Source organism: Hyposmocoma kahamanoa, unplaced genomic scaffold (assembly GCF_003589595.1).
Source record: "Hyposmocoma kahamanoa isolate Upper Pololo Valley unplaced genomic scaffold, ASM358959v1 64, whole genome shotgun sequence".
NCBI lineage: Eukaryota > Metazoa > Arthropoda > Insecta > Lepidoptera > Cosmopterigidae > Hyposmocoma > Hyposmocoma kahamanoa.
Window position 1 is genome coordinate 16493618 of NW_020653852.1, and position 26384 is coordinate 16520001.

The following is a 26384-nucleotide window of genomic DNA, read 5'->3' on the forward strand; positions in this document are numbered from 1 at the left end:
AGAAACTTGGACACTCGTATCCTCCGCGTAAACTAAACGTTTAACATCATGCCATAAGAATAGACACGCACTTGTACTTGATGGATTACCTTGCAGGTTCTGAACCTGGTGACGGTTCTTTTTTGCACTCCTAACTCTTGTTTACATACCAAACCAGGTGGCGTTTCGTGACAGACTAGAATAGAATGTATGTGGAATGTTAGCGTGACGTAGACGCAGTACGGGAAGCAAGGTCGACTGATCTACCAATCGTGCGCTCTATACGACAGTCCCCCGCCGTCGCTACCCGCACCCCACCACCAAATAGATCCAAAATGCGTTTCTTGCTGTGCATTTAAGACCATTGTTCAAAATGGTTGCAAGTGCCGTGCTAGTCAATGACCTTTGGATCAAATTTGTTTACCGCGATGAAATAAAGAATAGGAATTTACGAATTTTTTTTTCGATATTTTTTTAGTGATTTGGGTTCAGTTTCGGATATAGAATGACCTCTGTAAATGTGGCGTGAATGCAAATCAACACATTGTATATCCAGCTGTTGACTTAGTGTAAGCGACAAACACAAAATTTACAGGAGAGGGTTTTTAATATTTCGATATATAAATGTGATATACTTACTGAATTGAATTTTAATAGGTACATAATAATGAATTTCGTAACCGATTGTGTAACAGCTAAATTTTTTTTAAAGAATGGATGCTAAGCCTTATTTGGCGCTTACAATATTTTCGCGGTCTCTATATCTCTATTTTTAAGGCTTTCAGGCGTTTAAGGTAACAACGCTTACGATTAAAAATATACAACAAGATGCAACACATTTTTTGCCTCTTTATTTATAATAAACGACGATTTTATGATATACTATGTCGGTTGCGATAACAACTGGCTTACGTTATAATTTTTAATATTGATTCTGTCAGATATTCTAGAAAAAAAAACAGTTGAGCTAACAATAAACTTAACTTTTGCTATAGTTTGTATTTAACGTAATTTTAACGGAAAATGTCATAAATCATATTTGCAATAAAAAAACGCTGTTTAGGTAAACGTCTCTTGCGATAAAGCCGGATTTACAAACATCTAACGTGTCGTGTTGTGACGCGTCAAAACGGTATCGGTTTTATACATTTAACATGGTTAGATTTATATTAGTGCGTCACAATCTGACGTGACGGCTTGTGTTGTGTGTATGAAACTGATACCGTTCTGACGCGCCACGACACGACACGTCAGACAAATGTAAATCCGGCTTAAGTCGACGGACATGGCTCTCAGTCAAATTATATTGTAATGAACGAAGTGCGCGGACCGCTTGATATTTTAACAGATAAAAAAGACAAGAAACAAAACAAAAAAATTTGAAGTAAGAACCTCGAGCTGTTAATTATTGACGAAAAAACGGCAACATTAAGGCAAAAAGGCAGAATATTAATTATATCGGGCTGCCTTTCGCCCAGCGTAATCCTTTGAATGAACGATGAATGCTCACTCTTACTTTTCTGTTCATCTTCGTTTGTATTCGGTAACAAATGAAACTCATAAAATTATACTTTCTCTTGTCTCGAGAGACTGAAAGTTTTCCGCTCGGGTTTTCTCCTACCTCAAAGAAATGTACAAAGAAGCCGGGACTTTACTTTCAAATAAAATCAAAATCACTATACTTTATCTCGCACAAAGCATTCACAGAAAATAACTTTAGTGAAATATTATACGTTGTTCTTATTGGCTTTAGATTATCTGGGGTTTATCCTTGTGAATAATTTAAAATATTATAAAAAACTAAACGCTGTTATTTTTTTTACTATTTAGGCTTTTTGCTATTTTATTATATTGTCGGGTTTGTTTTTAATTAGATTCCATATCATGAATATCAGAATAAAAATTTTCAACGCGATGTGTTTGATCTCCCTATTAGTTTTTGAAATAGGTTTTTCTTACAGTCTTACGTCTTCGGCATTTAACATAGATGTTTAAGAATTTCGTGGTTACTCATTGAATAATTATATCACTTACTACAGTGAGTGTGATTTGTCGAAAAAAAAGTAACAATGGTAACGCCACAAGTAATCGAGATGGAGGCAAAGTAGTCGTCGACAGCGAATAAACGGTAAACAGATTTTTTTTATACATATTAGACAACGTCACAAACGTTGCTCCGAATCTAAAGTACAGTTAGGTATGGAAATCGGAAGCTAAGACGGTACCACAACACCCACACCCGAGAAAATATAGAAAAATTAGACTATACTTGTCCCTACCACCAAAGTGGTTCCTAACGCTGAAGTCGGCGCTGAAGAGTCCTAGGGGGCGGTGTGGTGACCTTGGAAGCAATTTGTTGATACTGTCCAGAGAGTGCTACCGCATTTGAAAAACAATTATATTAGCTTAATATAAGAAATACGTGTTGTCAATTATTTTTCTGTTGGTGGGCGTTGAAAATTTTTTATCTTGCCTAAGTAGGTGAGCCAAAGAATTTGGGAACATATGAGTTCCACTTTCTACATTGACCGGGCCGGGGATTGAACCCGGGTTTTCAGAGATGGCGACACCATGAAAACCCGTGTGCAAGTGACTCGACCAAGGAAGTCGTCGATACATCTGTTATTTAAAGCTGCCATCTACCACTGGCCAGATAACCCATGACCTGACCGATAGGAAACTAAAATCAATAATTAATAATAATAATAAATAACGCACACACTCATTGCCCTGCACTAGGAAAGCCCTGTGCCGCGGGTGCCATGGACACACACATAGAACACCAGAAATTACACTCAAACTCAAACAAAGAAAAATAAATGTAATCGAACCCGGCACCTCTGCGTGACTATCCAGGATGGTAACCCTTCGACCACGGAGGCAGTTAAAATAATAATTTTACATTCGACATTTAAATGTTTTGGTAAGGCGTACATTCTGTACGTTAAACTTTAATTTTATATCATTTAAATATCTTTTCTGATTTAGCTACCATAATAATACACTAATAAACCAACCGCTGGATATAGGTACCTTCAAAACATAAAGATTTACCGTCACCGTCACTCAAACGCAAAGAACGAAGCTTGAGATATTTGAATGACAGGATGAAATTAAATATTCTTTTTTAACCGACTTCAAAAAAGGAGGAGGTTCTCAATTCGACTGTTTGTTCTTTTTTTGTATGTATGTTACGCAATAACTCCGGTATTTGTGAACCGATTTTAATGATTCTTTTTTTTTTGTTGGAAAGGGGGTACTTCCATAGTGGTCCCATTTCATTTTGAAGAAAATCATCCACCTCGAAGGGTGGCTATTTACGCATGAAGATTCATTTTTATAAATAGCGCCTAATTTAATTTAGGGGCAATTACTTTAATGGTTGATTTTGCTATTTCTCCAATTCAAGGCGTTTTTATCTCAATATACTTTGAGTAGTGTCGTAGTGAGAACCTATTTTTATTATCTCCAGGGTCAAGTCCTGTATAGTGGTGAACTAGGGGATATTTCAATAAAACTTAGCAAATAAACGTAATTCCACGTACTTTTGAGGTCGGTTTTTTTAGTACTCTGTACTGAGATTATTATTCTTAAACATACTCGGAAATGTTCGCTTTTCTTGTGAACAAAGTACATGTAAAGAGTATGATTTTTGCCTAGTCGCATAATTAAAAACAAATTATTTCTGAATCTTGTCCGGAAAATCCTGAGAGCCCATTTTTATTTCTACTTTTAAATTTTAAAGATTAGACAATTGCATAAAGATTACAATACAACCTGGACGTAAGTAAAGAATAATTGTAACGTGTTAATTATAAAAAATCGACCTCAAAAGTTCGTGGAACTACATCTACTTATTTGCCAAGTTTTATTGAAATTCGTCGACATATTCGTCGCCTTGTTTACCACCCTCAGAGGTGGAATATTTTCTTCAAATCTAAATGGGATCAATACAGATACCTTTTTTCCTTCCAACAAAAAAAGGAATCATTGAAATCGTTTCACATCGGGTAACATACATACAAAAAACAATCCTCCATCTTTTTTGAAGTGGGTTAACAATACCATACAACCATACATAAAGTCAATGTATTTTGTTTTAATTATATTTTGAGAATGGTTAAGAAAAATATTTTAAATATATATTAGTTTGTAAAACAATCTATTTTATAGTAATGTTACGTTTATTGAATATCACCATGTTTTACTACCGTGATATTCAATGATTTTAAAATTTTATGCATAAATTAATAGACTGGCTGGGAAACCCAAGGGCTGGTAGCTACCTTTTTTTTTTTTTTTTGAACGTCTGGAAATCCTCATGGATACCCTTCGCCCGGGGGAGACGAAGGGTTATGTCGGACTCCTACCGACTAAAACCTGACGGTGTTCCCTCTCCTCACCATATACCGGAGTCACGGGGGCGCTTTCGCAATCTTCCGCGACTCCGGCGGTGAGCGGTTCGACTGATAGTCGAGCCCCGTCTCGCTTTCCGGGGAGAGATGTTAGCTCCCCGTCAGCCGTCTTGAGAGGCGGACGTGGAACACGAACGCCGCCATCTCGGGCCCCCCAGTATAGAGCGGCAGCCTCCCCTAAGACCGCCGCTCATGGACCCATTTTACGGGGGCTGGAGGTCATCGCGTAATCTCCTGCGCCCCGTCCGCCTGCTTCGGATGGAGAGGGAGGTGGATACCTCCCTCTCGCGTACCGAAGCCTCCTTCTGCGATATTAGGCTGGTAGCTACCTTGCCTAACGCATTAGCATAGTCATACAAACGAGGAACGCTGCCAGCATCTTGGGCACCTTGCCGCGAGCACCCAATTTTATTCATATAATTTAATCCAAGTTTTACTTTCTAGTATTTAAGCTTTTATTGTACCTTACCTATATATTTCAACTTATTGTCTAATAAAACTTAATTAAATTTTGTTATGATAATACAAAGAAAAGAACACTAAGAAAAATTCCTTCGAGCATGTTAGATTCGAACCAGCGCCTTCAACATACTGCTTGTATGATGAAATGTAATGTTTTTTACTTTACAAACTACTTTACTGTACAATAATTAACTGCCTCCGTGGCCGAACGGTTACCATGCCGGACTGCCACGCAGAGGTCCCAGGTTCGATTCCCGGGCCGAGAGAAATAGTTGTATGGCCTACAATTCTTTCTCTCGTGAGTTTGGGTGTAATTTGTGGTTGTCTATGTGTGTGTCCATGGCACCCGCGACACAGGGTTTCCCTAGTGCGGGGCTATGTTGAGTGTGTGCGTTAAAAAAAAAAAAAGAGTAAGAAACTCGAGGGATTGTTCTTTGTAAATAGATATGTGTACATAGTTTTATTTTAAATATCATACCCTACACCGAAACAACCTAGAACTAAATGGCTCACTACCATGGACTTTTGTCATCCAAGTATGCAGAAGCTTTGTGTCAAGTAGATAAATAACATTGAGTGTAAAATATTTATTTCTACAGTCTTAACCTCGTAAATGGCAAATTTTGAATATAAACCGGAATTTTATTGTAGAAGCCATACATTGCCCCTTAAATTATTTTGTGTAGTTTACTGTTAAGAACAGTCAATGTATTATTACTCTTGTTATGTCTAAATTGATATTGAATATTTGAATGAATATAGTGTGAATTATAGTATATATGCTTATAATTGAATATTACGTAATAGAATTAATTTGAAATTTGTTTTACCATTGATGATTTATTAGTTGACATTGTAATCTAGAATTTAAAATTTCATAAATTAAGATTAGATTGGACATAATCGTATGCCTCTGTAAGAGGTGCATTATAGCTGTGCTAAATAAAACTATGCACCCAATCATGTTATGACCTATGATGACGAATAAATATATTGATTTATTGATTGATTGACACGAAGATGGACTGCACTGCGCGGGCGACGTAACACTATAGTCTCGAATTGATATATCATGTCCCGCCCTATTTTTTCACTGTAACAGCTAAAGTTTCCACCAAAATATAAAAGTTTGGTACTTTGCTCCTAACTGTAATCTAAATAGATAAATCTACTTATCAAAATGGACTGTGACACTGGCGCCCAAATTGTCTTGTCTTTTCAACCGAACGCTCTACTATAAAGTCTAGCCTATAAAACCAAGAGCTATATGAAACACCAAAACTAATAACTAGCAGGCTGTTTTTGACATAAACAAGGCCGACATAACCTTATAAAAGTTTGGCGGGCATTTTTTCGCACCCGTCACCAGGTTTTATGTCCGAAATCTATAATAGAGATAGGAATCCAGACCTGTTTAGATAAATTCGAATAGCACACTCGAATGGCACCGATAGTAAAAGCAATATTTAAAAAAAATATATGCAATTTATTAACGCTTGGTCACATGATCTTTAAGCAATTAAATTAATCTTTAATCAAACAAGTAGTGTAAACTTCATACAAACGTAATGCCGGATGTACATATGTAGGCCGCACACCGCGCGAAGTCAAATATTCGCGGTGTACTCGACCGTTAAACGAAGATATAACCGACGATATTACGAGGTTTTCTAGTAAATGGCTATTCGAGACTGAATAGGCATTCACTAGCTTTAATTGTAGCTTTCTGTGTTTTCAGATGACGGCAGTGTATTCCATTTCTTTGCTGTAAACATTAGGATATTCATTAATTTATTTCAAATATGATTATAGAAATGTGACTCTGTCTTTAAATTTAATTGAAATTGAGATATATTACAGTTGTGATATAGTGCCTGACAAGAGGTCTTTAATTACTCAAACTACTTCTGCAAAAATGTCAGAAAATTTGAAAAAAATCAACCTTATATGATTTGACCTCATGCTTTCAATTGTTTTCAGGTGAATTTCAGTTTCATTGAAATGAGCATCTTGACTGTATATTTATAGATAAAAAATCGCATTGATCGAGTTTACTGGACAGTACACTAACTGTTACAAGTTCTCGGTTACGAGAACGGTTCGTTATAATATGAACGTTGAAACCATTAAACTTCGCTTTTTAAAATTAAGTTTAAATTTTCAGAAACATTAAAGTTCATTTTCCGAAAGTTAACTTTTTTGTTTAGTAACGGTATTGACATCAAAGTGAGATGTTATGAAATGTATATTATAGGGAAAGTGACGAATAATCATTCGATTTTTTCAATCAATGACATCTCTACACAGTTAGAAGGCGTCGTAAAACTTCAGTCGGCTTTTTACGCTATGTCTTGTCTTTATGATACTTGGAGCGATGCAATGAATTGGACTCCTTAAAGTTTTAGATGATCGTAAACTAAACAATAAAGTTACTATAGCGGTATTTCAATTACCTACAAAAGCATGAAAGGATAGAAATTGCATTGTTATTCTTTGTTTGTACTTTATTACCTTTTCTTATTTGTTGAAGATTTACGTTAAGACTTTAAGTTGCACTTTCAGTTGCGGCCGTATCTTGTTTTTAAACTAGAGCTTCAATTGTAATCAGTTTTTAACGTAACAACTTTTCAATACATCATCACTGTGGCAATATACCTGCATACCACTGGCATCTGTCACAACGATAGTAAAAGGCTTGATGATATAACAGTGGGTCCATTAAACATTTTTTAACATAACATAACTTTTCAATAACATCACCACATTGCCTAACTACCGGCTATTCTCGAGCCCAATAGGATTTGATAAAAGACCTAATAATCCATTGGTTGATCCATTGAAACAAGAAAAACAACGATCTATGTAGACACTATGATCCCTCACATGCCCACACCACCATAGCCGGCGCAACCACAGCCAGAGAAGCCGAGAAAAAGGCTCAAAAAATCCAACCTCAGCCATACATCTTTGTGCCTTTAACAGCGGAAATCCTGGGACACATAACATAATTTAGTAATTCAATTTCTAATTCCCAGTAATGTTCATTTCATAGGTGAGCAAATTACACTTGAAATAGTTATATTGATCAATTCAATACAGAGTACTAAAAAAACCGACCTCAAAAGTACGTGGAATTACATCTATTTGCCAAGTTTTATTGACTTCGATTACCGGAAAGTGCGCGAAACACTTAGAGGTGGAATATTTTCTTCAAATTTAAATGGGACCAATACTGAGGTATCCTCTTTCCAACAAAAAAAGATCATCAAAATCGGTTCACAAATGAGTTATCGCGTATCATACATACAAAAATAAAAAGTACTCCTCTTTTGAAGTCAAAAAGAACCAAATGGATCACTGAAATAAGAAGTTCATCCAGGTACGGTATTCAAAAGGTTGAACAAAATTTCCGTTTCATAACAGCTTTAAATCTCATAAATGAGAAATTATGAATTTCAACAAGAATCTTATTAGAGAAGTTTTTTAGACATAAATTAATTACTATTCTGCATATTATAAATTACCTTTTTATGTAAACGTAATCTGACACTAGTACCTATAACAAAGTTAATTTGTTGAACTTATCTCTCAAAGACTCTCTGGGGCCCAGTTTGTAAATTGCCGTAACAGCACACTTCTGCAGGATAAAGATTATATAAATGTCGCCAGCATTACCCCAGAGCAAAACGTGATATATTATCAAACTGAAAGTAGCAAAAGTAAACCACTGTAGCAGTTTCTACGTCTCAAAGTTTCATATTTCTTAATCATATGCACTGCGGAGCTAAGCCGCTTCGCCAACTTAATTATACAAAGTGTACAAAACTCTATTGCAATTTAGCAATTAAATTTATTGCTAAAGATACAAAATTGTATCTACGAGATTCAATTTTTTTAATTTCTAGCTGTGGTTTTTGTGACCGACCGGTAATATAAATTTCATACAATTTGGATTATTAACTGCAAACAAATCTTTGAAATAGCATTCTCACATTATATTTTGACATGTTCTATACCATCTACGGGGCAAAAACAGACATTAACCTAAAATTTTAACTTGCGAAACAGCAATGCTAATTAGAGACTGTAATGAGTATATATTTAGTATACCCGTTGACATAACTCTCTAGATCCAACATTTGAGGGGGTCAAGGTCACGCCTGCCACATTATAATGGCAAAATTTCCCTGCCTAAGTATCACGGTGCACAGTAATTTAACGTCTTGGAAATATTATAATACACCTGCAGAATTAAGGCACATTTATTCGACCCGAATTTTATCGCGCTCACCCCGCGCGGCCGCGACCGCGTGCGTCTAACTGTCATGGCAAAACACGCTCTATTTGTTTAGTATTTACGTTTTAACTTAAATGATGCGTCCCGAACACACGGGCGACCGGGCGGCGGCCGCGCGGTTGTATTATTCAGAAGAATTCAAATGTTGTTGCCTATTAAATAGAATTCAGATTCGCCATTAATGTTCGGTCTTCTTCTTTCCTCTCTTCGGGTTCTCCTCGTGTAACTGGGCGCTTATGCGAGTCTTCATATATCAGTAAAGCACTCTAAAGCACAGTAAAGCACTACATCACTAAAGCACTTTAATCATAATAATAACGCACACAATCATAGGCCCGCACTAGGGAATCCTTGTGTTGCGGGTGCAATGGACATACGCATAGACACAAATTACACTCCATCGAGTATGTAACCAGAAATACAGACAAATAAGGGTCATATATTCCTGGTAACTCATCAGTGATACATCACTTATAAATATCAACTCTCGTTTGCACTGAAATATAGACAGCGCCAACAACTGACCTGTGTGCACGTCTCCGCATATTCCAAAAATATTCTGTATTTATTGTAATAAAGATAATATCTCTAACAATGGAGTGCTGTTTCATTAGGTGGTGTGGGGAAAAACAGCCCAACATCTAATTACAAAACAAACGAAATCAAATTTCATTGGTAATTAAATATTAAATATATAATTTTGCAATTTTCGACGATTATAGCAAAGCTCAAATTAACTGGTCGATTTGAAGTGAAACAATTGACGACACCCATTGACGACATCCGTCAATTGTTTCGAATTCGGGCTGGCCAATGGAGCGCAGTTGTCGCAGTAATGATAAATTTCGTCTCTATTTCTGGTTCTATACTCGATGTTACAACCAAACTCACGAGAGAAATAAATGTGTCATACAACTATTTTCCCCGGCCCGGGCATCGAACCCGGGACCTCTGCGTGGTAGACCATAATAGTAACCGTTCGACCAAGGAAGCAGTTATGGAAATTAGAAACAACGACGATACCACAAACACCCAGACCTGAGACAATATAGAAAAGTTAGTTTTTCTACATTAACCCTGTCGAGGATCGAATCCGGGACGTATACGACATATTTAGAGGAACGCTAAACAGAGGTTGAATTATTTTATTTTTCCTTTCATTTGAAAAAAGAATGACTTCAACCGTCTTTTTATTTCGACTAAACTTTCTGATATCACTCGACCACGGTGGTCGTCATAATATAGACATATTTAGAAGAACGCTAAATAAAGGTAGAACTATTAAATTTTTTCCTTTCATTTGAAAAAAGAATGACCTCAATCGTCTTTTGATTTTGACTAAACTTTCTGATATCACTCGACCAGAGTGGTCATCATAATAATAGACCTATTTAGAAGAACGCTAAGTGGAGGTTGGATTATATAATTTTTTTCTTTCATTTGAAAAAAGAATGACTTCAATCGTCTTTGGATTTCGATTAAACTTTCTCGTATATGTGGCCAGTGGTTCACAATGAACGTTGTTATCATAACTCAAGCTTATTTTAGGATTGCTCTAAATATGTTCTTAAATACCTATATTGTATCTTTCGTCAACTTAACACAGTTGTTCAGCGACTCCGAGTGAGGCTAAATTCTTCATAAGATATAAGTTGTTGCTTACATCTCATAAAGATTAATATATTTTCAAATATTTTACTGAGAGTCGGTAATATTGTAGGAATAAAAGGTCTGAAATTGATAGGGTCTGAATTAATACCAGATTTATGAAGAGGTATAACTTTACTTTAACTCATGAGGTTACCAAACCATCATCAATTGATTTATTTATTTATATAATTATAAGGAAATTCTTGGGGACTTACAGATTAACCAACACGCCCAGCAAGATATTCGATTACAATAATAATTATAAAATGATAATAATAATAATGACAATGCCAACGACAACGACAACGACAACGACAACGACAACGACAGTAACAATAATAACAATAATAAAAGTAACAAACACAAAATAATATTAACGACAATTTGAATTCTAATTCTAAGGGCCAAGACCAACCATCCCAGAAACAAACAGCGAGGAAAAAAGAAATAGGTAATAGCCGTACCGCCTTTTATAAAGATACCGTGCAAACTTGCGTTGTACTCTATCGATCATTAGGCTGTATTTAACCTCTCGTGGATCCCATACGAAAGCATTATACTCAAGCTTGGATCGTACGAACGTACGAGTTGTACAGCAACACAGCAACATTTGGGTCACGGAATTGAGACGCTGTTCTTATTATGAAACCCAGCACCCTGTTAGGATGCATATATAGCATGTTTAATCGGGTATCTTATGTTAATCCTAGGTCTTGAATTGTACTAACACGGACGAGTGGAATACCTGAGAGGTGATAATTAGCGTTAACTGGATCACTGGATCGAGTGAAGGAGATGGTTTTACACTTCAGTGCATTGAGTGGTAACTTGTTAGTTGCACTCCACTGTGTTACGGCGGCGATCACCCGTTGAAGTGACTCGCAATCAGAAGCTTGATCTATAGGGTGCATTACTTTAAGGTCGTCTGCAAACAATAGAGAATGTGCTCCCCCAATACATGTCCTGAGGTCGTCTACCATAATTTAAAAAAAAATATGATGATAACTTTTTTACAAAACAACCGACCTCAAAAATTTCTAGACTTGCATCTATTTGCCAAGTTTTATTTAAAATTGTTAACGGAAAATGGGTGATGTCCAATAAACCGGTTTCATTCCCTTATTGACCGCCCTTAGAGGTGGAATATTGTCTTAAAATTTAAATGGGATTACTACTTAGGTACAATTTCCAACAAAAAAAGAGTCATTGAAATCGGTTCATAAATGGCCGACTAATTGCGTAACATACACACAAAAAGAAATTACAGTCGATTGAGTCCTTTATTGTTGTCATTAAAAACACATGCTAAATGACGCACAAGGCAATCAACTATGATATAGCATTAATATACAGCATTAATTGCTTTGACGGAAATTCAAATATTCAATACTCTCGAAGACCCGCGGTATTTTTTAATTTTTATCGATATAAAAGCTTTAACATAGTCTCTTACGTGACAACACTTTAAATTGCTAAGACTAACTCCAATATTTTCTTTTAAATAAAGATTCAATGACTGCGGAAGAGAAATTTAACGATCTGGAAGTCGAAATTGGAATGTCAGTAAAAAATGTCAAAGATTTTATTATGGTATGTTTAATATCTACAAGAATTTTATTATAGAAGGCCGTTGAGTAATAAATATAAAACATTGTAATTTAATTAACTTTTTCTAATCCTGACCAGCTGCCTTCAGCGTGTCTGCTTGTCACAATTACGGCGAAAATACGTTTTGAAGAGTCTAAAATTAAAAAAGTTATTAGCCAACATTTAATTTTACCCTCGACCCAACAAATGTACGAGAAAATGTTCGCTTAATTAAGTTTCAATGAGCACGGTATTAATAGGGAATTTCGAGATACAATCCCCTATATAAAAATGTAAATAAAAAAATATAAAAATTCATTGATGAATAAATTGCTGGTAAATGAAGCGAAGAAATAATTATGAAAAGTCGATTTTTTTATATTACTGATTAAATTAAATTTGTATTGAATTGATATTCAATAATTTTTTGTGAAATTACTCCACTAAGTTCGTTACAATAATTAATATAAAAGTGGAAAAAATTGCTTCGATCCGGCCGGATTCCAACCAATGTGTCCCAGCAAACCATGCCAGACGCTATGCCAACTAAGCCACGGAACAAACCAGCGGACCTCACGAATTTTTCTATGTGCTTGTTTTGTCGGATCTTTGTAGTTGGTTTTCAACGACTTATCAGCAGTAGCGCCATCTATGGGAAATCCATGAAAATATTTCGTCACCGTTATTGATGAAAATTACAGTTTTCTGGACTTTTTTATATTCCGAAATTCCTTTTTATTCAAAAGTAGTTTTGTCTTGTTGAAAAAAATATAAAGCAACTGATAGTAGCTTCTATTCGTTTGTGTGTAAAGTGTTAAATGAAAGTGAATCGAGAGAGATATTCGATTGGTAAGATCGTTTCCATAATTGCCTCTTACCGTTTGCCATGGAGTTACTCTCTCTTATCTGAAATTCAGATTATTTGTCAGAGTCGCTTTGAACTTACCTTAAACCGATTTCGGAAGAACGTTTTGAGCAGATTTACTCAACTTGAAGTCGCAAGTTCAAAGAACACTCAGCTTTTCATGGTCGAGTGTGGAAACGCAATTCTTGACACGAGCGCTCATCATTGAGTGTTTTCGCGTATACAGACCATGAGTACTTTATACCCTCCATATCAAGACTAAAATCGATAAAGTTATTAGGTTTCTTATCACTGTATGATATATTTTTATTGTCCCGAAATAATTGACAAATTAGACAACATCACATAATTAATAATAATAATAATAATAAATAACGCACACACTCAACATAGCCCCGCACTAGGGAAACCCTGTGTCGCGGGTGCCATGGACACACATATAGACAACCACAAATAACACCCAAACTCACGAGAGAAATAATTGTAGGCCATACAAATATTTCTCCCGGCCCGGGAATCGAACCTGGGACCTCTGCGTGGCAGTCCGGCATGGTAACCGTTCGGCCACGGAGGCAGTTGAATTATATTGCTCTAATCCCAAACTAAGTAAGTAAAGAATTAGGACGACGGTACCACACACACCCAGACCCGAAACTATATAAAAAGTTAGTTTTTCTACATTGATCCAGCCCGGATCGCACCCGAGACCTTAGAGATGGCGACACCATGAAAACCGGCATGCAAGCTTCTCGAATAAGGAGGTAGTCAGATAATGGAATCATTTGGTGAATAATATAACCATGCGCAAATCTAAAACATTACACTACTCTAATAGCATAGTATAATAAGACAAGAATGGTAACTCCACACAAATGTAGCGGCGCGGCTTGTATGTGTCCACGCCCGCATCGCGCCGTGCAAGTGTACATTCATTATAGAAATGAAGCCTTTCATCGGTGTTTAAAAAATTACATCAAACAGTAGACGTGTTTATTGTTGTGTTTATGATTGTTTAAACAAGAGTGCCTTAAATTGTATTAGTTCAAGAACATTTGTACGCGATTATTGGTAGATTTTTGTGATACTTACTATTATTATTTATTGAACACCACGAAAAAATCACACAAATAAACATATTGTTTCATTTTATTTCCGTATTCAGGAGCCTACTTTGCAAAATTGTAACCAAGTATTAATTTTAGTAGCAGTAGAGCTCCTTGTCAAAGAGTTCGTCCATGGAAGTACTGCCACCTTACCTATTTCTGCCGCCAAGTAGTAATGTGAGCATTACTGCGTTCCTGTTTGAAAGGGTAAGGGTGCTGGTGAAATGACAGATACTACTGATACTTGTCAACTTGTCTCAGGATGACGAGCGCTGTAGCAGTGCCCGTATGATTTTTGCGATTTTAGCTCTTATGGATAGCTGCACGACTTGTTCGTCCCGTTACTTGATATTATAAAAAGAAATATATAATACTTCTACTATATCGACCTTGGCGAGCCAACAAATTTTTTTTTTTTTTTATCATATCAAGTGATGGGACGAACAAGTCATGCGGTAAGCTACATGCCTGTCCATAACCGTTGCAGTGCCACTCAGAGCTTTGAATCGCAAATATTTGCGGGGCACTGCCACTGCGCCTGTCACCCTAAGACGACTTGACAACTCTCATGTGACTGTAATTTCACCGATCTGATTCCATGTAAAATGAACCAGCTACTCTCAACTTGTACGATTTACCACTTTCTGTATATTGTTTAAATGTTTCGTATTAAAAACAATTACTATTTGCAATCCCAATCTATAACAAAAGTACTAAAAAAAATGCCAGAAAGCGTTAAAATTAATTAAATCTTTTTTTGGATCTTATAATTATATTAACATAATTCTTTTACAGACACACATTCGTCGACGCCAGTGGTGTGCCTAGTGATAGAAGGCGGTACGAACACAGTACGAGCAGTACTGGAATACGTGACTGACACCCCTCCTGTACCAGTGGTGGTGTGCGATGGCAGCGGGCGAGCAGCAGACCTTATCGCTTTTGTACACAAGTAAGCACAAAAATATAGGAATATATTTCAAGGTCGCAGTATGCATTGTACGATACTGGGCCACTATAGGGGGCTATTATGCAGGATGGAAGAGAACCGCCAGTAGACAAAGGATCGTGAAGTGCAATGGCGATATTTACGGCCATATTTCACAGGAATCGTTGCGTAACGTGGCCGGTATGGTAGTGTTAACACAATCACCTACTGTTCAGTGTGTGAATATCAGTATCGCCGAAGGGCTATGATGGCCTACCTTGGCGCATGGTGTGCATGATCCATTGTGTACTGGAGTCTTTAGATCCATTTTGATACTGTAAGCGTCATACCAGAGAATTCTTCTACTTTTCTATACTCTTATTTATATTTCTTGACTATATTGACTTTGAATAGTATATTTCTACATTGACTGCGCTATTCGTAGCCGCGTAGAGATCTTCCTTCATACAGGTATTAGGGCACAAGTGCTGCTTATGCTTTGTTGGGGCCCCGCAGTCACCTCGGATTAGACTACCATCCCTGAACCCCCAAGAGCAAAGATAAGATGTGTGAATATGGATCACCGCAGGTCGCAACCTGGTTGTAGTTGATCTTGAGAATGATGAAACCAGATGGTGGAGGGTTTATCTGCAGTTGGGTTTTGCAATTAACAGTTATCAAAAATTATCGATAATTTTTGCTATGGATATTTTGATTATTAACATTTACCTAACAAGCTACTGCATTCTCTGTTATGTAACCCTTTTGTATCAATTTTAAGTTATTTATTTCATAACGGTCGGAACTGGGTGTTCCAAATGAGTAGATCAATGTCTAAATATAGATACAAGGAGTGACATAAAGTGGTTAAAACCACCAAATATAAATTAATTACTTTTTTCGAATTCCGGAAATAGATTTGCACCATCCTGAGACAAAACCATAATAGAATAAGATCAAGTATGGTAACAAAAGTCGCAACGCGACTTGTTTGTGTGCACGTACCCCCGTCACGCGCCGTGTACGGACGCACTCATTTGTATAATACAAGAATGCTCTAGAATTGCACAATACTGGTCGTCTCAACGCGCCTTTCAATATTATACGAATGTGTGCATGCGTACATGGCGCGCGGCGGTTACGCACACATACAAGCCGCGCGGTTATTTTGTACGGATTTACCTTACCTGTTTTAAACTACTATTATGCATCTAGGAAGCTGAAGTCGTATTTTAAAGTAACTCTAGTGGCTTCACGTACTGGGTCAAGAACACTGCTTGACACTTAAGATTTAAATTCAACTCTGTGGTGCTTACGCTAAGAACGGTCCAAAGGATACAGTGTCAAGCTTGACGTGCTCTTGACTGTACAAAAAAATATATAGTGGATAACTAACCTTTCTCTTTTTTAACTAACGCGGATATTATAGATACTTTTATGCGAGTTCATATTCGCGGCCAGTAAGGAAAATAACCAAGTTAATCCAGAACAGTTTAAGTATAAAGTTAAGGTCACTTGTTGATCGTTAGTACACCCGCACTTGACCGAACCCTGACCTAGTTCACTGTATTCGTGAATTGAAGCATAACGGCTAACGCAGTAGGTGCACAATGCAGTAGAATTCCGATAATCTGAACTTCGGTAATCGAAAACTTAATCCGAAACCAACCGAAAAAATGTCGTTAATAAAAATATAAGTATATTAAATTACTGCTCAGTGAATCCTTGGATCATGGATATGCTCTTTATGTTTGACTCTACCTATTAAAACCAGACCAGAACGCAGTAACGTATATGTAATCACATTACTGCTTGGCGGAAGAAATAGGTTAGGTGGCAGTATTTCCCTGAACGAACTCTTTCTTTCACAACGAGCTCTACTGACATAAAAAAATTTTTGGTAGTATTTTTCTCTTAATTTCTACTATTATGTATAACAACGTCTATTTCTACTATTTATTCTATTTCCTACGTGTATAGTGCCAACGCTTTATTTGTATTATTACTCATACAGAGATTGCTGATTCTGAACTATAGAGTAAAATGACAGTTAATTGCAAATGTGTTGCCCGCTTCAAAGCAACTAGTGAATAGTAGTGATTGCAGTTAATAAAATATTCTATCGATATCGACTGTATGTTGGTTACATTAATGCAATAAATAGCCGAACTTGTTTCATTTGAATCATCATCGGCTTGTTATTCATCCAACTGCTGGGCACAGGTTAATTGAATTGTCATTTTTTGTAAGTCCATACATACATACACTTAGAATAAGTACATTTAGAACGATGTGCTTTAAAAATACAAAGAAGAGACATTTTTTATAATAACGCACACACTCAACATAGCCCCGAACTAGGGAAACCCTGTGTCGCGGGTGCTATGGACACACACGTAAACAACCACAAATTACACCCAAACACACGAGAGAAATAAATGTAGGCCATACAAATATTTCTCCCGGCCCGGAGATCGGACCTGGGACCTCTGCGTGGCAGTCCGGCATGGTAACCGTTCGGCCACGGAGGCAGTTAATTTTAAAGTCTTTCATGTATGTAGATAATCAAATCCGTTCTTATCAACATGTATATGAATAAAAAATTATTTCGATACTAATAGGCTAACTGTAAAAACAAGTGTAACGAAGGCAGTAGCGCAATTAGCAATCATGAAGACGTCGTAACATTCACAATTTGGACACTTTTGCCAAAAAATTTGTCTACTTTCGCGATCTATCGATGAAACTGTCGACAACAACTACATGACTATTTGAAATTTTAAGAAAACTGTCAACCCCTCATATGTAATTTTACTCCGTCTTCAAAAAAGACAGATTATACAGGAAAATTTGTCAAAATTGTTTGATCTTTTCTGGCATTGATTCAAGAAAACATGAACTTTGAAGTGTAAATTTAACAAGCAAATTGGATCGCTCACAGGGTGGTTTAAACGGTCTATATCCTTGATTTGACAAAGAAATTTTCAAGCCGGTACGCTTGTGTGTGCAAAACGAAGCGTATCGATTACTTAGTGCGCTTCCTCTCTGCAAACAGATTATGTGCAAAGCAATTTCACGGGAGTCCTCTTTCAAATTACGTAGTTGCTTTGACGTTGACAAAAAAGATTTATTCTACGTACTCAATGATGTCTATACGTACCAAGAAAGACTTAGCCGTTACTGGTACGTATTTATAAAAAAAATTACCCTTTAAATATCAGAGACTACTTCTGCATACTTGAATGACGAAAATCCGTGGTAGTACGGGTCCACCCGTTTAGCTCTTTCAGGTATTTTCAATCTAAGATGCTTAAATTATATATCGTAATGATAAATGTATTCAAATGTATATTTACAAAGAGCAACCCCTTGAGTTTTTTGCTCATTCTTCTCAGGGAAATCGGCCTTATAAATGAGCAGTAGAGTTCAATCAGTATGACGATTTCAAGTGTAATTTGCTTACCTATGAAATAAAGATTACTTGACCTTTACTTTGACTTAGACTACGATGGGATTTTTCAATGAGGAAGACCCACAGTTAGCTACATATCACTTTCTTGTAATTATACAAGATGAATGATTATTAAATCATGATCAAATTATATAATAACTACCTCAATCATATTAATAGCTGCTATAAGTAGTTAAAATTTATTCTGACGCTAAATATATAGAAATAGAAACCAATTATAAAGTATGATATACCAATTGTCAATTTCAGTTTTTCAACGTGGCTACCTCTGTGTCAACTGATCTACGAATCGTGCCAGCAACTGTTTCTTTCTTCTTCCATAGGTTACCATCGCTAGAAAGTTTTGCAATCTCCTGAATAATCAGTCTTTATAAGATACGAGTTTGAGAACTTTCTCAAACTCGGCAAAGGCATCGATATGCGAAATTTTATAACCTATTTAAACGTAAAATAGTTGTCGACTAATTTATTCGTTTGTACTCTATCCTGAAAAGTTGTTATTATACCAAGGTTGCGATCCCTTGGGATATCTAACACTAGGCAGAGTAACAGAAAAATAATTTCTGTTATTAGAAACATTATTACCATTGTTGTTGAAACAATGTAGCCTGGAAGACGGCAATACCGTAGTATAATTTAGCAAGTATATCAAATCTCGCTTGTTCGGCACGTAAATGCCTGCACTACGTTCGTGATTGTTACCATAGATATAGGAAAATAGGGTTGTTACACAATTATTTCATTTGTACCTACAGGTGTTAACATAATTGAAATAACCTTTGTTAAATTCAGTAGGTACTTATGCATTGATAATTTTAAACCAACATCACGGATGGTATCTTATGAACTATGATTATGAAATATAAATTAAATGCTGAACAATTCTGAAACATCACAAGCGCCACGTCTACTAATGATGTCATTTTTAAACACCCAGCAACCGCTTCATGTTTATAATTAATAGCGCATGTAACGACCCTTGTTTTTGATTACCCGAGGGAATTTGCTTATGTGGGACTGAGCTGAACAGGAAACAGCCCGATCGTACCAAACCCCCGGTGTGCTCCTCCTCTCCGCTGCAGGTGCAGGATGTAAGGGTAAGCTTTCACTCGTCTGCGCCTCCATCAGCGGCTGACCGCACCCAGCTCAGGCCCTCCCCGAGAAAAGAGACACAGCGGTCCTCCGACTCCAAATGTAAGGCTCACCGAACACCAGACGAGCCTTCCATCTCGGGCCTGTCCATGCTGGGTAACGAACTCCCCCGTGTTCGATACCCAGGGGCCATGGGGGCCAGGACTATATCCCCGCACTTGCGAAGTTCAATGGATGCTCCCCAACCCCCGCGGCAGATGGCAACACCTTGCTCCGTCTTTTGTCCTTGTCCCTGTATTTTGTTATCTTGCGCAATAACGAGAATTGTATTGTATTGACATGAGTTGTTAAGGGTGTATTGTTGCCGTTTTGAATAATTGAAGATAGTACCAAACTGAAAATTAATATATCGTTGAATTGTTTGTGGGCTCAGTTGAGCACACACGATATAATATATAACTACCTGTTGGACCTCGAGCCGGGCTATGCCGCGACCCAGTTTGTCCAGGAGTCATAAAATGTTCTTGAGCTGTTTAGAGCGCAACGTGAAATGAAAAATGTTTGCAACAATTTGCTGGCACGAGTTACTTATTTTAGACATAACCGATCATGAATAGAATATCATATTATGACTTAGAATTTGTCTGTTATTGAAGAAACTGGTATGAAGATGATGGATCCGTCTATATTTTTCCTACCAACTGGGTTTACATGAGAAATGATCGGACTACGTAGAGTTATTTCAAGGAACAAAGACAGAAAGTGGGGACAGCTTTACGACAATATTTTTTAGGTCCTAGAAGTTTTCGGAATTCGGCAAATCCCTTAAGTACACTAAAAATTGACGTTATTTAGGATGGACAGATACATTATATTTATCTTAACTTTGTTTATTGAATTGTCGCAACACAAATTTGTCGTAATATTTAGGAAAATTTCGAGAAAAAAATTAATACTTTACCGTTTGTGCGCTGTTACTTCCAAAATAGTGCTTAAATTTACCTTGTGATAAATTGTGATCGATCTTAATAAAGAACTTAATAATATTCTTTCTTTCTTTGAATTTAAGCCCTTCGCAAACTTGTAATTTCATGACATGACCTTTTTTCTCGAAGTCTGTTAGCCTTCTGCGCATATACCAGGATCCCGAGGGATCAGAAACTTACAATCCCGCAAATAAAATATTGTCATAAGGCAGTCTCCATTTTCTGTCTATCGTCCTCGAAGTTTAAATAAAAAAAAGCCTACCTGTAATACCAGTTTTCCATATTCAAGTTATAAAACCCAAACATAAAACTTTGAAACATTGGTTACAATCTGCCAGTCCCAATAAAGAAGCAAATAATACACAACTAGAAAGCGGGGAAAATGGAATTTTAGATAAACAACTGGCAATAGAGCCTTTACCGCAGTGTTGCCAGCATGTTTGTCAGACAAACAACAGATGCAAGTTTAAATTCAATTTATTTGGTTTTGATTGTTTGTCTGGCTTCACTTGAAATGTGGTTTGGAAAATGTAAACTTTTTAAACGTGAATATTTTTTTAAATTACGTTTTACCGCCTTTAGCTTTGAACTGTCGTACCAGAGCAGAATAGCAATAACATAATGATTAGACGAGAATTTCTGTTAGATCGATACTTCGGAGGAAAAAGGTTGTAAAAGCCAATTTAATTAAAATAGATCTATTGATGTGACTGAGTCTGAGTTAAAATTTCAAGCAGTTTTGTGAAAGAATGTGAAAAATGAAAAATTTTTCGTCGAAATAGTATGTTTTTAAGTAAAAATAGATACAAAAATTAAAAAAATAATGAACGGAAACGTTTATAAATATTCGTTTTTTCACTTGTCTTATATGGTGTTGTATTGTCTTGTAAAGGTTGTATTGCTTTTACAGTCTACTTCTCCGAAGTATTGTACATGCGTGTATTCTCCAGAAAAAGAACTAATTTGTCTGTCTACAACATGTCTGTTACCCTTAACAATATTACTTGTAATTCTTTATTATGTCATAACTAAACGTGCTCAGCCCTGAAAAGATTTTCGCGATATGTATAACACATAGGAATGAAATTTTTTTTTTTTCGGATTTTAATCGTGTACGTGGTGCGCACTATAAATATCCCTGGTAAAATATAAGTACTAATATAGTTTTAAGTCTGTACCTACTAACATTTCATTGGATCTCAGATGTCTCAATAAATAAAATTTTATTATTATTATATATTACAAGTTTCCGGAATGAATAAGAAAAAATACTATAAATGGTCAGAAATTAATTTATTGTTTCTCAAAATATTCTCCGTTAGCGTTAATGCAGTTTTTCATACGAATGAACCAATTTTGAAAACATTTATGCCACTCCTCCGTGGCAATCTCTGAAATATATTTTTCATACTCTTCGACAGCCTCTTCAGGTGATGAAAATCGTTGACTGCGTAACTGGTTCTAATTTTTGGAAATAAATAAAAGTCACAATGTTCCAGGTCGGAACTGTACATGGAATAGCTCATCAGGTCAACGTTGTTCACCTTCAAAAATTCATTTGTCTGTCTGGCCGTGTGAGAATTGGCATTATCGTGGTGCAAGATGATACGGCGTTTACGGTTATTTTTACGGAGTTTGTCAATAACTCCCGGCAAACAAATGATCGTGTACCAATCACTATTCACGGTACAACGATTCTCCAAAGCAAGAGTAGCCACATGTCCAGTTTTATTTAAAAAATAAGCAATCATCCACGCCCGCGCGCCACTTTGGTTGGTTTCGGCTCATCTCGAAAGACCCATACGCTCGATTGTTGCTTTGTTTTGGAATCGTAACTATAAATCCATGTTCGTCACCTGTCACTATATCCCGCACCAAATTTGACGCCCTTTCGTTGAATCTGGTAAGCATGGCATTGCACCAAGTGACGCGATCCGTTTTTTTTAGCCTCAATTAAATTGTGTGGGATCCACCGAGAGCACAGCTTTTTCACACCCAAATATTTGTGTAGTATTGATTGTATTTGACTCATGCCTATGCCTAAAGATGCCCAAATCTCATGGTATGTCACATGCCTGTCTGTTTTGAGCATACGGCGCACAGCGTCGATGTTTTTGTTGCTCACAGCAGTGGACGATGGTCGCCCCATCACGAAATTCGTCACTAAGATTCACACGATCGCGTTTGAATTCTGTAGACCTGCTGTAAATAGTCGTCTTGCATGGTGCTTCATCGCCAAAAGCAGTCTGAAGCCGAGCGGAGCTCCGCTGAGCTGTTACATTACACTTAAAGTCGTAGAAAATCATACTACGAAAATTTTCACGACTTAAAACCATGGTTAAATCCATTGTCTACATCAGTAGACAACTAATTTCTAAAATGACGCCACAGTGTAAAAACAAGTGACAGTCAGATGAAACAAACTATTCTACAGCTAAAGAGTTCCATTTTCAAATGTTGCAATTACGTTTTAAATATTGTTTATGTAAGTGGCCAGCTCCGGAAACTTATAGTGCGCCCTATGTATATTTGCTTTTTCAAACAAACTTTCAGGCTGTTTACAAGTTCTCTGAAATAGTTTCGCAGTGTAGTGCTTCACGTTTCTCTAAGAAGTGCCATAAGTGTCTTGCGCCGGTCTCATACGCCCCAGCTGGGAATCTTTCGTGACTGATATGGCGCGTTTTATTCACAGATATGCTTCAGAGAGCGGAGAACAATCCGTTCTGGAGTCGATGCGAGATTACCTGATCGGCACCATACAGAAGACCTTTGAAGTTGGTTTGCAGCAAGCTGAATGTTTATACGGCGAGCTATTGCAGTGCACTAGGAAAAAGAACTTGGTAAGTAACTTCTTGTAAAGGGTTTATCAACAAGAACTTTGTTTTGTAAATCAAAATAAAACAATAAATTCAGATGACAATGATTCAAATTTTTATTGTATTAAAAAAAGTAAGGTTTGGCAATAATGAATGAAAAATGATATCTGATAAATGTCCACTACGACCACAATTACAGATATCGATTCTTTCATCAAAGTTTTTAATCACTTTTTGACAAAATGGTAGGTCTATTTCGCTAATCACTTCACGAATTTTGAGTTTTAAGGCTGCAATCGATTCGATTGGCTCCGTATAAACTGTATTTAAAGTAACCTCATAAAAAATAATCCAGCGGTGTTAAATTACATGATCGAGCTGGCCACTTAACGGCTAAATTTCGTGAAATTACGCGATCGGGAAATTTGGTTTGCAATAAGGCGATTAACACACTGCACCGCACCCCGCGACGGTGCGCGGGACGCGGAATCACGCGCGCGGTAGCGGTCTAACGGCCCCGCGCCACTCAGAGTACTTGCTTCGTAGTTGATCGCCGTAGTGATTGCACATGTAGCTGAGATCCTTCTTTGACAAGAATTAGAAACGGTTAATAATACAGAATTCATTCAGGACGCTGCAGTTATACTGTCCATTGTTTTTGTTTACTCAAATAAAAAGACACCGAAGATAACATTCAACTTCATTACAAAAATTTAAGAAAATATGTAGATTAATTTTTCAACTACACACGAATGTCAACTGAATCCTTTGATTATTTGTTAGGGAACATCCGAACGACAAGTGCTGGAGTAGACACAAATTGATTAAAAATCTGCTCGGTAGTGCGGAGCGCAGTGTGCCATACCCTGCGGTTCGCCGCGCTCCTCCGCGCGGGGCCGGGTTAAACCGCGCGCGGAGAAGCGTTGTCAGTGTGTTCGACGGCACGTGTTTTCCAAACTGAGGTGTACTTCAGTACAACGTTAAAAAACGCAGCACTGCGCTCCGTCGCGGGGCGCGGTGCAGTGTGTTAATCGCCTAAATTAATTGTTTCGGTGGCTGTGTGACTAATGCCGTTGGCATTGGGCCGTTTTTTTGTATATATAATTGCCAAACCGTAACTTTTTTAATACACTAAATTTGAATCATTGTCATCTAAATTTATTGTTTTTTTTATTTACAAAACAAGTTATTGTTGAAATACTCTATGGTAATATTTTATTATTTGTTTCTTTTTTCACTTTTTGACGTTTACAAAATTAAATTGTATGCAATCAATATTTACAAATGTATAATTACAAAGAGCAACCCCTAAAGTTTGCTGCTCGTTCTTCTCAGGGTATTCTGCCTCATGAATAAGCAGAAAGGTTTAATCAATATGACGATTTCAAATGTAATTTAATTACCCATGAAACAAAGATTATTTATTTAATTATTTGCATTTCACATGTAGTCTTAAGTGTTATAGTACACAAACTTAGAACTATGGTAGGAACTACATGTGAGGCCCTGTAAGGGCGTAGCAAAATACACTTATGCATTATTATCATTGCAAAATACATTATTATTTGAGATTGAGTTTGAGAATCGAAGCAGTGGTGCCTGTCAGACCTTGTTGATATGTAATAGGTCATGGAAACAAAGAGTCAAGTGAATAATCACAACAATAAAACCGCAAAGCTTTATTACCTCAGTATTGTTGTGGTTCCAATGTTTCGTCTTTTATTTATTTTTTGTATTCCCAGTTGTTTGTGGAAACAATTGACTTTCAACGAAAAGAAAGAGTTGTAAAGCGTAATGAACTAACAATGTTTAGTTTCAATAAAGGTCACGACAAGCGACTGTCGCTGGAGAATTTATTCGTTTATTAGTTATTGTTGTGTGTTTCTTCGTCAAGTAATGGTTTGTTAGTATTCGAAAAACCAAAAAGCTTGATCTCAAGTGACGGGACGAACAAATCGTACGCCTACAGTATTTGCGCTGTAGCATGGTGCGGGTGACAGTGAAACTTGCCATGATTTACAAATTATGACTTAGTTTTTCAGTTGTACCACATTCGTAATATATTAGATCATTAAATAACTGTAGTAAATTAAATTAAACTCAACCAGAATGTTCTAATCTACAAATAAAATGTAATGGAAAGAAAAATTAAACAAAGTGTTTTGCGTATAACGTAACGCCATACATGTATTTAGTGATGGGATGCAGTGCTACGATCGATAGTCGATGTTTTTATAATAAAAAACGTATATTGTGCGTAATTACATTTTTATTGTTAAGAAGTCTTTCATTATTTGAAACAACAGAACATTATGTGGGAAAAACCGATTTTATTCGTCTATACTCATATCAGAGTCAGGAACATCTGAATTCTCACTAAATTCATCATCTGAATCTGTGACGGCAATTATTAACGATGACTCAATTATGTTGTCAATATGGATGTCACGATCCCAATCAGACATAATGTCCCTTTTTGTTTTAATCACGACCTTCGACCAGTCTTCAGGTTGAACATGGTTGATGGCCTCTTGTAATAGGACAATTAGGGACGAATCCACATGCTGTGCCTGCGTGATATAATAAGGCGTTCACCTTTACCCTCCGGCACTTTGGTACTCGAGTGTGCCGTGTCGTCGGTCCAACATTTACCCACTGTGTGGTTGGCGTTTAGCCATATTTCATCCAAAAAGATAACTTTGCTCCAATCACTTATGATTTTGGCCTTTCTT

At 36.7% G+C, this 26384-nt stretch overlaps 1 protein-coding gene across 1 annotated transcript in view; it reads left to right on the top strand.

Annotated features, from left to right (window-relative positions):
• Nucleotides 1-26384, top strand: part of LOC113230905 (transient receptor potential cation channel trpm) — a 542480-nt gene that overhangs the window by 417980 nt on the left and 98116 nt on the right. The window contains exons 7-8 of the mRNA XM_026465015.1: nt 15154-15310; nt 23529-23676. Coding sequence (XP_026320800.1) covers nt 15154-15310; nt 23529-23676 — 305 coding nt within the window. The remainder of the gene's footprint in view (nt 1-15153; nt 15311-23528; nt 23677-26384) is intronic.